The sequence below is a fragment of the Sorex fumeus genome, unplaced genomic scaffold (assembly GCF_029834395.1).
Source record: "Sorex fumeus unplaced genomic scaffold, SorFum_2.1 ptg000038l, whole genome shotgun sequence".
Lineage (NCBI taxonomy): Eukaryota > Metazoa > Chordata > Mammalia > Eulipotyphla > Soricidae > Sorex > Sorex fumeus.
The window spans coordinates 6,574,302-6,590,032 of NW_026606095.1; the positions used below are offsets into that span (position 1 = coordinate 6,574,302).

Consider the following 15,731-nt stretch of genomic DNA (forward strand, 5'->3'; position numbering starts at 1 on the left):
CAAACTTTGGATTTGAGACACGGATCGCACAAAAGTGCAAGAATCATTACTACGTGTACTCCAGCTACAACATGACATTAACCAGATGCATGCATTCCATGACTCCAAATCTGGCCTGAATACATAACAACCTGTGGTTAGCACAATCTGTAGTAAATTTAATTAAATTCAACAAACATTTATGGAGTAATCTAGTTCAATGTACTCGACGGGGTGTGTAATGCCCGTAAAGAGCAGTAGAGCGCAAGTTCTGCTCTCAAGGCACTTAAAATTGGGTGAGGGAAACATGCAAAATTAACGGTGATAACAAGCACAATATGATAAGAAATAAATGCATTTGCAGTGAGAATATAGAGCAGAGAGAATACAGGCAGGGGGTAAGTGAACTCTAATTTGGATAGGGAGAAACTCCGAGTATTAGTAGTGGAAAGAAGTAACATTTTTAGTTAATTAAGATTTGGCTGTATTGTAACAGGAAAGACACAGAAAAGCAAATGTACTGATGACAGAAATAGTGGTATCTGCTTCCATTACAAAAAAATGAAAAGATGAGGAAGAAAAGGGAGGTTGAGGTGAGATCAGCCCTGACCTGTATGAGTAACAAAGAGATAGGAATTGCTTCAGATTGGCACGCTCTCTTTTCAAGATTAAAATAGCATTAATTTTTAAAATTTATGTTAAGACAGGATTTAGGACACATGCAATTTAAAACAGACATTTTATTATATTAAATTATGTGCTCAGTTTTGGGGTAGAAGTCATCAGTGGATTTATTAGTAATATCACAGAAAAATGATGGGTTAAGCTACCTGGTTAAGGAACAGGGAAGTCGGCATAAAGATAATATTGTCCCAGGATAAAGGGAAGATTAGGAAAGAGTCTTCAGAAGGGCATTTATGGAAAAATCTATCAACACTGGCTGAGAAATTCCAGTATCTCCACTTCTCATCCACGTCACAGTTTCAAGAATTTATTGTTCCAAATGCAAAGTTAACACAATAACGAGTCTGTGTCCTTTGAAGAAATCTAAGCATTCCAATATATCTCCTTCTCATCAGTGGGAACATGTTCTTATCCCAGATCATTTGCAGAAGAACAGATACAACACACACTTCAGAATATCCAGCATCTTTGTATTAGCCCATTATTTTGGCCTACCTATGCCTCTCTTTAGAGTTTCCAGAATGATATAGTAAAGGAGTGAAAACTCCAGTTACAAAGATGACTTCTCAGGATTATCATCATCAAATGCCACACTTTGAACCACCAACGTACTTCCACAACTTACCATTCTAACCCCATTTTCAAAGGCCTGGCGGGTGAGTGGAGCTGGTCCGTCCACAGTCTTGCCATCATCATCTGGGCCCCAGCTTGCGCTATAAATGTGCACGTGCTGTGGGTTGAAGCTCACTGATTTCGCTTCAACCATGTCAGTGACATCTCCATCCAACATTCGGACTCCTTCAAGACAGAAAGGGGAAGTGCATGATTACAAAGACCTCACTTTAAAACACCCAAATAGGGGGCTGGAGAGATAGCACAGCAGGTAGGGCGTTTGCCTTGCATGCAGTCAACCCGGGTTTGATTCCTAGCATCCCATATGGTCCCTTGAGCACCGCCAGGAGTAACTCCTGAGGGCAGAGCCAGGAGTAACCCCTGTGCATCGCCAGGTGTGACCCAAAAAGCATAAATAAATAAATAAAATAAAATAAAACACCCAGATAGCCTGTGCCATATGACACTTGGAGCAGTTTGAGGTAAAGAAACTTATTTATCCAGGCAAACATGCTATCCTCCAGAAAAGGATAATGCAGACTTTCCTGAAGCTTCTTTAGGGAAAAAAGGCAGTTATACTGCATGTAACAGAGTATCATGTTTTAAAAATCCTCTCTGTAATCAATTTGCTACCTTTGCAACTTCCCACAAACTCTCCCCTCTCCTTTTTCTATCCTGAGCACATGACAAAGGGAGGCTCAAGCAAATTTCTCTTCACTAGCCAACTTGTGTTCATAATTGGTATCAAACATTCTCACCGCAGCCAGCTTACAAAAGCTGGAGAGGTGCCGAGTTACGTTGGTTTAACTTCATCTCCAAGTATTATTTCCTAAAAGGTAAAAGGTAAAGGCCCTCCCGTTGATCATGGATTTGCTCGAGCGGGCCCAGTAACGTCTCCATTGGAGACTTTGTTGTTACTGTGTTTGGCACATCGGATAAGTCATGGGGAGCTTGCCAGGCGCTGCAGTGCGGGCGAGATACTCTCGGTAGCTTGCTGGGCTCTCCGAGAGGGGCGGAGGAATCGAACTCGGGTCGGCCATGTTGGCTGCGTGCAAGGCAAATGCCCTACCGCTGTGCTATCGCTCCAGCCCTAATTTGCAAAAATGATGTGAACATAAAATCCTAAATTCTTTGTCAAGTTATTTCAGAAATAAAATAACAAGTGAGAATGCATGTTACACACCAAATAATTCTCAAGGGATTTTAACCATATTCAGGCATTAATCTTCACTGTCTATTTCTGCCAGACACTTTAAGAATGTGTTAATAACCTTAATTTGCAAAAAAAAATTAAATTCTAATAAAAAATAAGCTATATGCCAAATGTCAGACTTCCCTTTTGTTTTGGAGATTCACAATCACAGTAAAAATGAACCACCTTGAAAAAGCAAGGGAATCTTTATATTTCTTCAGCTTAAGTTAAGTACCACTTAGACACTGGATAATTTAAAATTGTATCTTTAGCATTCACATTCATTACTTAAGATGATACTTATCTACAAAGATTTAACATTTTTGAAAAATTAAAAATTTTTAAAAAATTTTTTGTTTTTGTTGTAATTAGGCCACATCCGGCTTGCTCAGGTATTATTCCTTGCTCAGCACTCAGGACTTACACCTGGCAGACTCAGGGGAACATGTAGGATGCTGGTTATCAAACCCAGGTCAGCTGCTTGCAAGATAAGCGCTTTCCCTGCTGTACTACTGCGCTGGCCCAGATTTCACATTTCGATTGATTACTTAATAGAATTTTTGACTACCTAACAGAATTAAATAATACCCCAAATTAGTATATGCTATGTTCTTTGGGAAAGAAACTTTCAACAGAAAAAAATGTTTTTTTTGTTCTTAATTGGGGGCCATACCCACTGGTGTTCCAGGGATAGTCCTGGTGATGCTGGGGGGGACTTATGTGATGCTGGAGATCAAACCTGGGATGGTCACATGCAAGGCAAGTGCCTTAACCCCAGTATTATCGCTTCAGCCAGAAAACTTAAAGAAGGGAAAAAAATACTTGCAGGAACTGAATCCTCTTTGTGATTTTAAAAATGTTTAACTCTTTTTAAATTGTAGTTTAGGTAACATGTTTACCATAGTTTTAACATGGATGGTCTTGATAGTTACTGCACCCCAACACCAACTTGGTAACCAATATCCTCCACCACTGTCCTTATAGGGCTGGAGCGATAGCACAGCGGGTAGGGCGTTTGCCTTACCAGCGGCCAACATGGCCGACCCGAGTTCGATTCCTCCGCCCCTCTCGGAGAGCCCGGCAAGCTACCGAGAGTATTCGATATGCCAGACACAGTAACAACAAAGTCTCCAATGGAGACGTTACTGGGCCCGCTCGAGCAAATCGACGATCAACGGGAGGGCCTTTACCTTTACCTTTACCTATATTACACTTGATCTTAGCCAAAAGGCCGAGAAGCGATAGCACAGTGGGTAGGGCGTTTGCCTTGCACGCAGCCAACGTGGCCGACCCTAGTTCGATTCCTCCGCCCCTCTCGGAGAGACCGGCAAGCTACCGAGAGTATCTCGCCCGCACGGCAGAGCCAGGCAAGCTCCCCATGACGTATTCGGTATGCCAAACACAGTAACAACAAAGTCTCCAATGGAGATGTTACTGGGCCCGCTCGAGCAAATCGACGATCAACGGGAGGGCCTTTACCTTTTACCTTTACTGTCTTTATGTTACTTCTAGTCCATCTCTTCATTCTCTCCCTCTCTGCCACAACTTGGTCATCTCAATTGTGTAATCCAAGGCCAAGACTTTACCTTAATTCAATACGATCATACCTAAAAATCTTTTCACTTTTAATTTTGAAACTTGCAAGCATATAAAAATAACATGTAAGGATGATAATGAACACTGCTACAATACTCATACCTGTTAACATTTTGTCACATTATCTTTATATACAATAATGTACATATCAGTAGAGATAGTGCAGGGATTAAGGTGCTTGCCTTGCATGCAGCCAGCCCAGTGAGTTTGAACCCCAGCACCCCATATGGTTCACTGAGCACCACCTGTACTCAACACTCACTCAATAGCAACAGGAGTGGCCCAAGCCACCTCCCTGCCAAACAAAAAATAAATTCCCAAGGAACATTGCATTTGGCCACTAGGATTTATATCAACTCTTCCCAATGTTTTCTTCCATCTGCTTATGGTTGCAGCAATAAGCTACAGAGTAACTGGGAATGTAAGAGCTCACTTCTATCAATGCCCATCCTGCTTTGCTTGAGTCCTTGTATATATTTTTATACAGTTGAATCTGTATGTGTGCATATACATGTATAAATTGCTAATAGCAACAGTATCACTACATGACTGATCTATGAAAGGGAAGTCCAGCCATTTACCACTGACTTGCAATTAAAACAACTTTATGTAAAGCCCAAGGCAAAGAAAAAAATAATCTGCCTTGACAGAATTTCAAGATGCTCATTTCCACAGAGATATTACTGCCTGGTGTTTATACTATTAGCCCTTCCTGAGCGAGGCACCAATTGAAAAGTTCAGTCCAGATGTCAATGAGCCATCCTCATTAGTGGACATGCTTTTCGTGCCTGTTTGAAAGAAATGTCTCTGTTTGTAACACTGAACGATACACATCAGAAGTCTTTAGCTGAATTTAATGACAGATGTTAACATGGTCATTTTGCTGTCAGCCATAGTCGAACACTATTAGGCAAACATATGCCATTATTTAGTTCAAAAAGGGTTCTGGGAACCAGTGAACACAAATCTCTTGGTTCATCCTGACATCTACATAAGTTTGTTTCCCATACCTCCGATCTTGGCATTAAAAGCAATTCCAACTGTGCAGTGTGAGTTGTTTGCTGCGGCGGCCACTTCTCCAGCACAGCGGGTCCCATGCCTGTAGGGAGAACACACACACCTTTCTAAAGCAAGACACTCCATTTCCACAGACTCAACAAGTCATTGCCACCCCCTAGATTTCAAAGTGGAGAAGAATTTATCAAGCTGTGGGTTTTTCTGCAACTCCCTAATCAAGCAGTACTTAGTCTTTCTATCAAAAACTTTTAGTACTTCATCATGTTCTATTTGGGTTTATATTCCTAGCATGTTTTTCCAACTTGAAAATCTTGAGGCTAAAATCCAATGAAGATTTGTTTCTTTGAATTTTCTAAACATCCACAGACCAAGATGGTAATCAAGAGTCAGCCATTATGTGGTGATTGGGAAATGAAATGTGGCTAATATAATCTCATTTTAATCTTTAAATTTCATTTAAAATTTATGATGAAATTTTAGTATTAAAATGAATTAAGAATGCAGATATAAGAATCTACTCTATAAACTACATATTTAGAAACATGTCAAGTACTTCCAATGAAAATTTAACCTCTAAGCTGAAATATGCTACAAACACACAACGGATTGAAAAATTTTATGAAAAAATAAGATCATGAAAGATTATCTTTTTTATACCAACTATACCCAGAAATATTTCATAATATATGGCATCAAAATTCATTGTACCCATTTTTCACCATATTATTTCTTTGTCAAATTTGACTACTAGAAAACATTTTTCTGAATGATATTCCATTTTCTCTTGCCATGTATTTTGTTCCTTTATCAGAAAAACTCTTTTAACTGAAATTCTCAGATCAACTTACCCAAGAATGGCAAAGAAATTTCATGTATAAAGAACAATTTATTTGGAAAATGGTGTAAAAGAGTTACTGAGAATTCTAAGGCATGGCTGGGCACTCACAGTGATGACTGATGTATGTCCTGGATGCAAAGGAGGGATGTGACAGCCATTAGAGTGCATTTGTCACTGTTATAAGAGAGTCCACAAGCCGAGTTGAATGACAATATGAAGAACAGAAATATACATCTAGACAAATCCTCTTTTTAATTCTCTTCTGAGTCTATTTAACAATACCTTTCAAATGTGTATTAGTCATTCTTCTTTCCTGTTAATAATCTCGTCATGCCTTTTGTATACATCTCTTTGTAATCTCCACTGTATCAGTTGCAAATACATCCCCAAATTTGTTACTTGGAACAAAACAATCCTATTTGTAGCAAGCTGTCATAGAAAGTATTCTGATGGGATGATTTTCATCCATTCTGATGGATGCTCTTCTATATGTGGTGCCACTACTTTAATGGGAAAAGTTGCCAATTTTATTAGAAAACATATTTATTTTATAAATCCAAAGACTACAATTTTTCCTGTTTTCAGAAATTTCTTACTTTAATCCTTCACTAGACCTTTATGGCCTATTACTTCATGGTGTAAGTTATTTTTACTTAAAGTTAAAATTCACTTTATGAGTCTAATGTTCTTGTACATCATTAGATCAATTATTAATTAATACAGTTGTTCCTGGATCATACAAATCTCCTTCATATTTTTGCTCTGACTTGTTTTTTGGCCCTGGGTTATTTTAAAGAGTCATTTCAAATGTTCAAGTATATGTAGGTGTTTAATTGTGTGTTATATCAATTACTAATTTGTATTTCCCTGTGACAAAATAATATAGTTTTTCTAAACCAGCAGTTTAAATTTTATGAGACACATAATGATCAGGTATGTGATCCATTTTTTATAAATATTAGGTGTACTTGAAAAAAATATATGCTTGAATTGTTTTACAAGTCCATTATATCAAGCCCAGCAAGCTACAGAGAGTATCTCATCCGCACAGCAAAGCCTGGCAAGCTACCCATGACATATTTGATATGCCAAACACAGTAGCAACAAGTCTCACAATGTTACTGGGCCCGCTCGAGCAAATCGATGAACAACGGGAGGACAGTGACAGTGACAGTGACAATGGATTATTTTGTAGACGTGTCCATTTACCCTGCTGTTCTACCACTATTTAGAATGGAAATATTAAATCTTTCCAATGCAACAAACTATTTGTTCACAGTCATCCTCAACAGGCTCTATAATAAGAATACCTGGTTAATATTTAGATTGTACATCTGCTCTTTGCTCCTTTTATGCTTTCTAACATTATGTATTCATATCTGTCCCTTATAAACAGAATATTTTAATAAGGTAAACAATCTTTGTCATCAGCACAATAGAAATCCTTTATGTGAACTGTACTTTTTCTTAAATTCATGCTGATTTTTGTAATTTCTCCCTACACTAGCTTTAATGTTATGTATTCTATATTTAGTGGCTATCCTAGATGTCTGAACACAGGACTTTTTCAACTCCTCTCCAGGGATGAAAATTTCAAAATGCTTTAATTTTAGTCATCCTCCTCTTGATCCCAATTTTTTCATGAACACAGTTATGCATTAGATTATTAATGAAATAAATCACGCATTACTTTTATTATTTTGAAACATCATGTTTGTGTCAACTTGCAAATACAATCTTTGTCCTATTTCTCTTTGTAACTCATACTTCCCTGCACGAGCAGTGACTGTTGTGGTGGAGAAGTTTTTCCCGTGTTCTTAGGTGAACTATAGTCAGTAAAGCCCTGTTTAATCTTTAATTTTTATGCATCCTTTGTAGCTGATATGCAAAGCACATTGTTCTTAGCAAAATGTTTGCTTCTAGAACCTCCCTGGAAGTACAGGAACCAGGACCTAGTGAAGCAAATTTAAGACTGGGGCCCCGTGAATTACAAGAATTACAGTGGCAAATCCCACAAGAGTAGTAATTCTTTAAAGCAATTATTTATTTCTTCTCCTGTCTCATCTCTTTCCAGGTCAAGAAAGTCAAATATATCTTCTGTCACTATGTGTATACTCTCCCTTTCAACAGAAGTTCTTTGAAGATGATGCCTCAGGAGTTCTTTTTTTTTTTTTAATTTTTTTTTGTTTCTTTTTTTTTTTTAACAGTTGTAGATTTACAATTTTTTGTGCTTGGGTTTCGATTATACAATGATCAGATACCCATCCCTCCACCAGTGCCCATTTCCCACCACCATGGATAATATCCCCCCACTCCCATCCCCCCATCCCCCCCTGCCTCTGTGGCAGGGCAATCCCCTGTGTTCTCTCTCTCCTTTTGGGTGTTGTGGTCTGCAAAAGAGGCATTGAGTGGCAAACATGTTCAGTCCATAGTCCACTTTCGACATGCATCTCCCCTCCTGGGAGGATCCTCCAAACACCCTTTATTTGGTGCTCCCTTCTCTATCTGAACTGCCCTTTCCTCTAGGATACCCGGCTGGCCTCTCAGTTATGGAGTAATCCTCCGCCTCAGGAGTTCTTATGCAGAACTCTTTTCTAATCCCACAGTACCAAGACATTATCACCTGCCATACTGCTCCTTTTTTAAAACGTATTTATTTATTTAGAAAATCTTAAAAAAAATTTTTTAATGAAATACCATGAGATACAATTACAGAATTACACACTTTCGTGATTATGTTTCTGCCATACAATGGTCGAATACCCATCCCTCCACCAGTGCTCATTCTCCACCACCAATGTTCCTAGTATCCCTCTCACCACCCCTCTCCCGTCCCCCTCCCCTGCCTCTGTGGCAGGTACATTTCCCTTTTACTCTCTCTCTCCTTTTGGGTGTTATGGTTTGCAATGAAGGTAATAAGTGGCCATAGTGTTCGGTCTATAGTCTACTTTCAGCACGCATCTCTCATCCTGAGCGAGCCCTGCAAGCATCCTTTACTTGGTGGCCCCTTCTCTACCTCAGCTGTATTCTGATCCCTTTTCAAGTTCAGCTCTAGCTTAGCTGGACTCAGTTGTTCACCTTGGAAAATGACTCTCGTCCAGCAAATGTCAACCTTTTTGGTCAATTTGAGTTTCTCAGAGAAGTTTCCTGGTAGTCTATAATTCTGACCATGTAGTAAAAGTTCTTTAGTATTTTCCTATAATTTTAGATGCAGTGCCTTAGGAGAGATTTAACTGAATATTCTGTAAAAAAAAAAAATAGGAGAACAAGTTTCTGTATTCCCGGAATGCAATAAAGCCCTTAAATATTATATGCATCATTAGCATAGAGCAAAAATGTTTCTAAGTGAAAAACAGAGTGACTATTTTCATATAAAAACATTTTTGTAAAGATTTCTGCATGTTGCTCTACATCATAATGTAAGAACAATTTTAGGAGAAAGGGAAGAACATTATCATTCTACTGCCGACACAAATATTTTAAATATCTACTAAACAGCACATTGCAGTATATTATAGTTCAGAATACAAACTTCTGCCTTGATTATATTAAATCTTTCCACTCTCTTCAAATAACAATGTAAAGTATCGGTCATCTTTAAAACTTTTTCAGGTCAGTTGAATTCTGTGTTTTGAATGAACTTAAAATAATTAGTAAGATAGTGGTAGATGTGATGATCTGCATGGGGATGTCAAGAAGATTGTTTTTCCTTTCTCCTTAAGAAAAAGGGTGGCTTCAAGGTCAGTAGACACAAGGGCCAGCAATACTGTCCCATAGTTGGAAGCCTGTCTCATAAGCTGGGGGAGAAGGCAGCTTGAATAGAGAAGGGATCACTAAGTCAATGACGGTTGGAGGAATCCTTCAGGGCACGAGATGTTTGCTGAAAGTACATAAAGGACCAAACATGATAATCTCTCAGTATCTGTATTGCAAACCATAATATCCAAAAGTAGAGAGGGTGTGGGGGAATCTGCCTGCCATGGAGGCAGGGGCAGGGTCAGAAAGGGGGGGTATACTGGGGAGATTGGTGGTGGGGAATATGCACTGGTGGAAGGATGGGTATCTGATGACTGCATGATTGTAACTCAAACATGAAAGCTTGAAGGGTATCTCACAGTGATTCAATTTAAAAAAAGAAAGAAAAGGGGTAGCTTGAATAAGTATATTCATGATATCCATAAAGCATAGCACTATAGCATTGTAGCACTGTCCTCCAGTTGTTCATCTATTTGCTCGAGTGGGCCCAGTAACGTCTCCATTGTGACAATTACAATTGTTACTGTGTTTGGCATATCGAATACATCACTGGTAGCTTGCCAGGCTTTGCTGTGCAGGCGAGATACTCTGGGTAGTTTGCCCCGCTCTTCGAGAGGGGCAGAGGAATCAAACCCGGGTTGTCTTGGTTGACCGCATGCAAGGCAAACACCCTACCCACTGTGCTGTTGCTCCAGCCCCCACTAAGCATAAAAGTCACAAAATAGACAAAAATCTGTTTCAGATGTTTTTTTTCTTCATAGACGAGAGAGTTGATTATGAAAAGTATTTTCAGAATAAAGAAAAGTATGTAGTCCAGAAAGCATGCCCAGAACAAAATATATTATACTCATTCCCCATGTAACTAAACACAAAAATTATTAGTCAATTTTCACATAATACTCTCTGAAAACTAGCTATCTGTTTAGCATTCTTCCTTATGTTTATACTACTAAGACTTGCTTTTTGTGAGGCTCCAGGTGATAACCCAATTAGGTAAATGCACTGCACTGCACTGTCCTCCCGTTGTTCATGGATTTGTTTGAGTGCGCCCAGTAACGTCTCCATCGTGAGACTTGTTGTTACTGTGTTTGGCATATCAATTATGTCACAGATAGCTTGCCAAGCTTTGCCGTGTGGGTGAGATACTCTCAGTAGCTTACGGGCTCTCCAAGAGGGGCAGAGGAATCGAACTCAGGTTGGCCGCGTGGGCTGCGTGCAAGGCAAATGCCCTACCCACTGTGCTATCGCTCCTTAAATAATTAGCGATCATCTAAAATATAGGAGATAGAAAAAAACAAAAAATATTAAATGTGTCACATCTTTGATTCTCTTAAGATACTGTCAGTATTGCCCTAGTAAGTATAACATTTTAATTTTATAGTTTTAACTTAAACAACTCCTTTGGTTCCGAAAGAATATATTGATGTGAATATTTTGGCAGTCTACTGATTTTTCTTACTTGAAATGGAAACAAAAACTACCTCCCTCGTTTACTATATTTCCTGTTCACAATAATAAACAAGTTAAAGACCTCAAGAAATTATACTGAGCTACATAATTGTGAAGAGGCAAAATCAGATTTTACAGAACCCATTAACTCATTTCTGTCCAATATTAGGCTTGGAACACAGGATAAAAATCCAAGGGATCTATTAGACCTTCTAAAGTGGCAATATTATATTCCTCCTTTTGCTTTCCCCTCGTCCTAGGCAACTACTTGGTGAAAGTTTTCTGCTTATCGGGTGCTGCAAATAGAAATCCACAATTTAAGTCTTACTGAAGAACTGACAATAAGATATGACTCGGGTTGGCAATGAATCAGACATCAGGACACATGTAGGAACTCTACTCAGATAGTGCATGGCTTCAGAGTCAGGATTACAAGGGTATGAAATCAAGCAAAGGCAAGGTAGAGAAAGACTTCCTGTTTCATCTTTTGTCTCGGCACATTTTCTGCTGTTTCTTATCCTCGTGTGTAATACTGTAGCACTGTCTTCCCATTGTTCATCGATTTGCTCCAGCGGGCACCAGTAACGTTTCACAACAAGTTGTGAGACCTGTTGTTACTGTTTTTGGCATATCGAATATGTCATGGGTAGCTTGCCAGACTTTGCCTTGAGGGCAAGATACTCTTGGTAGCTTGCTGGGCTCTCCGAGAGGGGTGGAGGAATCAAACCTGGGTCAGCCTCGTGCAAGGCAAACGCGCAACCCACTGTGCTATTGTTCCAGCCCATCCTCCTGTGTAATGGTTTCTATTCTCTTTGGATACCTAGCATGCCTATTCTTTGACATATGTGGGCATGCTGATTCTGAGTGAATAACTTCCCTCTATTTTGAATAGAATAACTTTCCCTCTATTTGCAAGGTCCGCCCGAGAAAAGAGCAGAGCCAAAGTAATATTATTCATGCATTCAATACATCACTTAGGACTGCTTACATTGTTCTTGATAACAATGCCATTTTATGTTTACTTCACATTCTCTATCAAAGTATTTAACCCCTAGTCTCATATCAATCCTGTGAAGGAAATAACACAGGTATTACTTGTTTCAAAAAGAAAAAAGAAAGAAAAAAATTCAGTAAGTGTGATGGTAATTTTGAAAGGTATAAAATGTAGCTGGGTCCTTTGGATCTTTCTATAATGCCTTTTCCTTATTCCTTACAAGATTCACACAGTTCCACATTCCCATGTCTTTGAATGACTGCCAAGGTTTTCTGGCTTCTTTGACTAATTTTCCAACATATTTTGTGACAAAGTGGCAACTTCATTTCTTTATTACTATTGATGACAGGATATCTGACAGTCTATGTTATAGACTCTCTATGCTACATAATTCTAGTTCAAGTTAGGAAAAAAAATACTGGACAATCTTTAAAAATGAAAACTTATGGGAAAACAGAATAGCTAGAAATGGATTATCACCCCATCTTCAGCAAAAAGTTTCCTAAAATTCAAAAAGCTGGGGGAGGGGGGAATTAAAGTTTTTAAAAACCAAAATTATGTCAATTTTTCAATTTTTGGCACTAAGTTTTAACAAATCAATTATTATGGCAGAGACTAAAGTGACTGCAATCGACTATGGTCGTCTTATCACTGAAGGGAGTGACTCAAAAGCACTTATTTAAAATAACTGCTGAAGGCTCAATGATTGTATTCATCCCAAACTCATGTATTGAAGTCCTAATGCCCAGTGTGGTAAGAGCTTGAAGATAAGTACCTTGGAAAGGTAATTAGATCGTGAGAGTTGAGCCCTCATGATGAGTTTAGTGCCTTTAAAAGAAGGAGCACAATATATCGATGGTTCTTCTCCCTCTCTTGTCTCTCTTCCTTTCCCTTCTTACTTCCCCTTCTCTCTCATGATCTAGGTTCCTGAAGTTTTTCCCTATAGAATGTCATTTATAAGTCAGGAAGACAGCCCTCACCAAACCAATCTGTCAGTATCCTGATCCTGAACTTTCTAGTCTATTGTAACAAGTACGTTAAAGGCAAGGGAAGAGAATTAAAAGCATATTTTATAATATCAAGTTGTAACAGGTCACTAAGAATTCAGCATCAAAAATGTCTAAATAGTATTTTTTAAAAATAGAATACTTCTTTTTAAACATCAGATGTTAATCTGACACACAGTTAAACACAAAAGTGCAGGTGAAGAGGCAAAAGCAACAGTACAGTGCGCAGGGCATTTGCTTTGCACTCGGTCGGCCTGGGTTCAATCCCTGGCATACTAAATGGTCCCCTGAGCAATGCCAAGAGTAATTCCTGAGTTCAGGGTCAGGAGTCACCCCTGAGCATCGCCGGGTGTGACACAAAAAGCCAAAAAGCCAAAACAAACAACTGCAGATGGAAATTGTAAACTCTGAATATAGACTTGTAGATTATACAATGCCATTTTTTTCCCACTGCATTTGGTTTAATTCCAATTCCCCACTTTTTGCAATATTATTTATTAGTAGTAGTTTCACTGGTGAAATCTGTACTATTTTTGCAACCCTTTTTTGTTTGTTTTTGAGCCACACCCAGTGGTGCCCAGGACTTACTTCTGGCTCTGTGCTCAGGGATCACTTACTTCAGGCGGTACTGGGGATCAAACCCAGGTAAGTCTCATACAATGCAAGCACCCAATCCACTATAGTAGCTCTCCAGCTCAATTTCTGCAACATCTTGAGCTCATAATTGTTTCAAAAAAGCTTTAAGACATCATCACCTAATTCACACAGCTATTTTTGATGCTGATTATATTTCAGGGATAGTTTCAGTAAACCCTCTCGGAGAGCCCGGCAAGCTACCGAGAGTATCTCGCCCGCACGGCAGAGCCTGGCAAGCTCCCCGTGACGTATTCGATATGCCAAACACTGTAACAACAAAGTCTCCAATGGAGACGTTACTGGGCCCGCTCAAGCAAATCGATGATCAATGGGAGGGCCTTTACTTTACTTTTACTAGTTTCAGTAAGAACTTAGTTATTGATAATAAAATAAATAAAACTCAAATACTAAACTGCTTCTTCTTTCTGTCCTTTTGTGTGTTTCCTGGCATTTTCTCTCCCCTCCTATTTCTTCTAGCCCCAGCCTTGGAAATCAGCTATTTGCTGTTAACTGAACTGCGTTTAAACCACACTAATTCATGTACATAGGAATTAATAAATAACTCTATCAGGAAACCTAGTTCGTACCTCACTTCTGTTGCTTTCCAAATATAATGTTTCACAGATAAAAGTACACATGTTGGATCAATGGGTATATATATATGTATATATATGTATATATGTGTATATATATGTATATATGTGTGTGTATATATATATATATATATATTGCTTTTTGGGTCACACCCAGTGATGCACAGAGGTTACTCCTGGCTCATGCACTCAGGAATTACCCTTGACCATGTTCAGGGGACCACATTGGATACTGGGAATCGAACCCAGGTCGGCCACGTGCAAGGCTCTACCCGATGTGCTATTGATCCAGCCCCTGAATGGATATATTCTTGACCAAGACGGTTAATCACCGCCTAACTTACCTAACACTTGTCCAACTCTTATCTTAGGGATCACTGACATCAGAATATCAGAGATTTGATAGTGTTGGCTACTAAGCAACACCTCTTATGTTCAAATGAACACTAACTGGTAAGCTATCATGATCGTAGAAGTCCATGGTCAGGACAAAAGAACAGATCATGGCATTAGCTTCTGAGAGCAGACCCTGGAAATGTACTATTCCTTGCTCAACTTTGGAAGCTCAACTCATAGACTAGAGGAAGAAATACCTTGCTAAGAGCACAGAGCTTCTAAGTTAAAGTGATTCTCACATTGGGCTTTTTCGTACAACTGAACTGTTCTTGGGGCAGGGTGAGATAGAGGAGATGCAGGCAATGATTCTGGAACTGATGAGCACTGCTGTTAAGGGCAGCTGATACTTTCCTAATGGTTAAGTTTTACTCAATTTTTCACTACCACTGTGGCCCAATGAGTTCCATGAGTTTGACCAATTAAATCTAATACCACTTATGGGAGTGGTGTGAAATATATGCATATAATTACCAAGGACTGAGATATCGGCTAATGGAGGTTGATGTATAAGGCATTATAGGAATTTCTGCACCAGGAGTTCTGGCTTGTGGCTGGTATTTGAGAAAAATGCTTGGTATGCAATATAAACAACTTTTTCCTTACACCTGAACTGATTTTCCTGTAATTTGGTATCATCATAATTAAAAGAAAATTTCATAATTAGAACTCACTAAAGCATGAAATGTGCAGCATATACTGAGTGTATATGCTGAGACCAGAAAAAGATCTATAAAGATAATGAGAGAAATAATGAACTGTATCAAATTATATTTTTGATTTCATGTGGTCTATTTCTTCCCATATATATTTCTCTCTCTGAATGTATCCTGAAAACTACCTCATATAAATAATAATAAGTAGCAAAACCAAGAGTAAAAAAGATTAGAAGACTGAAAGCATATTGAAAGTATTTCAAATTTACCTGTCTGGTAAATGTAGATAAATTCCCATTTTATGAATATTATCATAATAATCCAATTAA

The 15,731-nt window shown here is 38.7% G+C and overlaps 1 protein-coding gene across 1 annotated transcript in view; it reads right to left on the reverse strand.

Annotated features, from left to right (window-relative positions):
* Positions 1–15,731, reverse strand: part of PCSK5 (proprotein convertase subtilisin/kexin type 5) — a 482,296-nt gene that overhangs the window by 296,578 nt on the left and 169,987 nt on the right. The window contains exons 6-7 of the mRNA XM_056118773.1: positions 5,074–5,162; positions 1,289–1,461 (exon numbers count right to left, since the gene is read on the reverse strand). Coding sequence (XP_055974748.1) covers positions 1,289–1,461; positions 5,074–5,162 — 262 coding nt within the window. The remainder of the gene's footprint in view (positions 1–1,288; positions 1,462–5,073; positions 5,163–15,731) is intronic.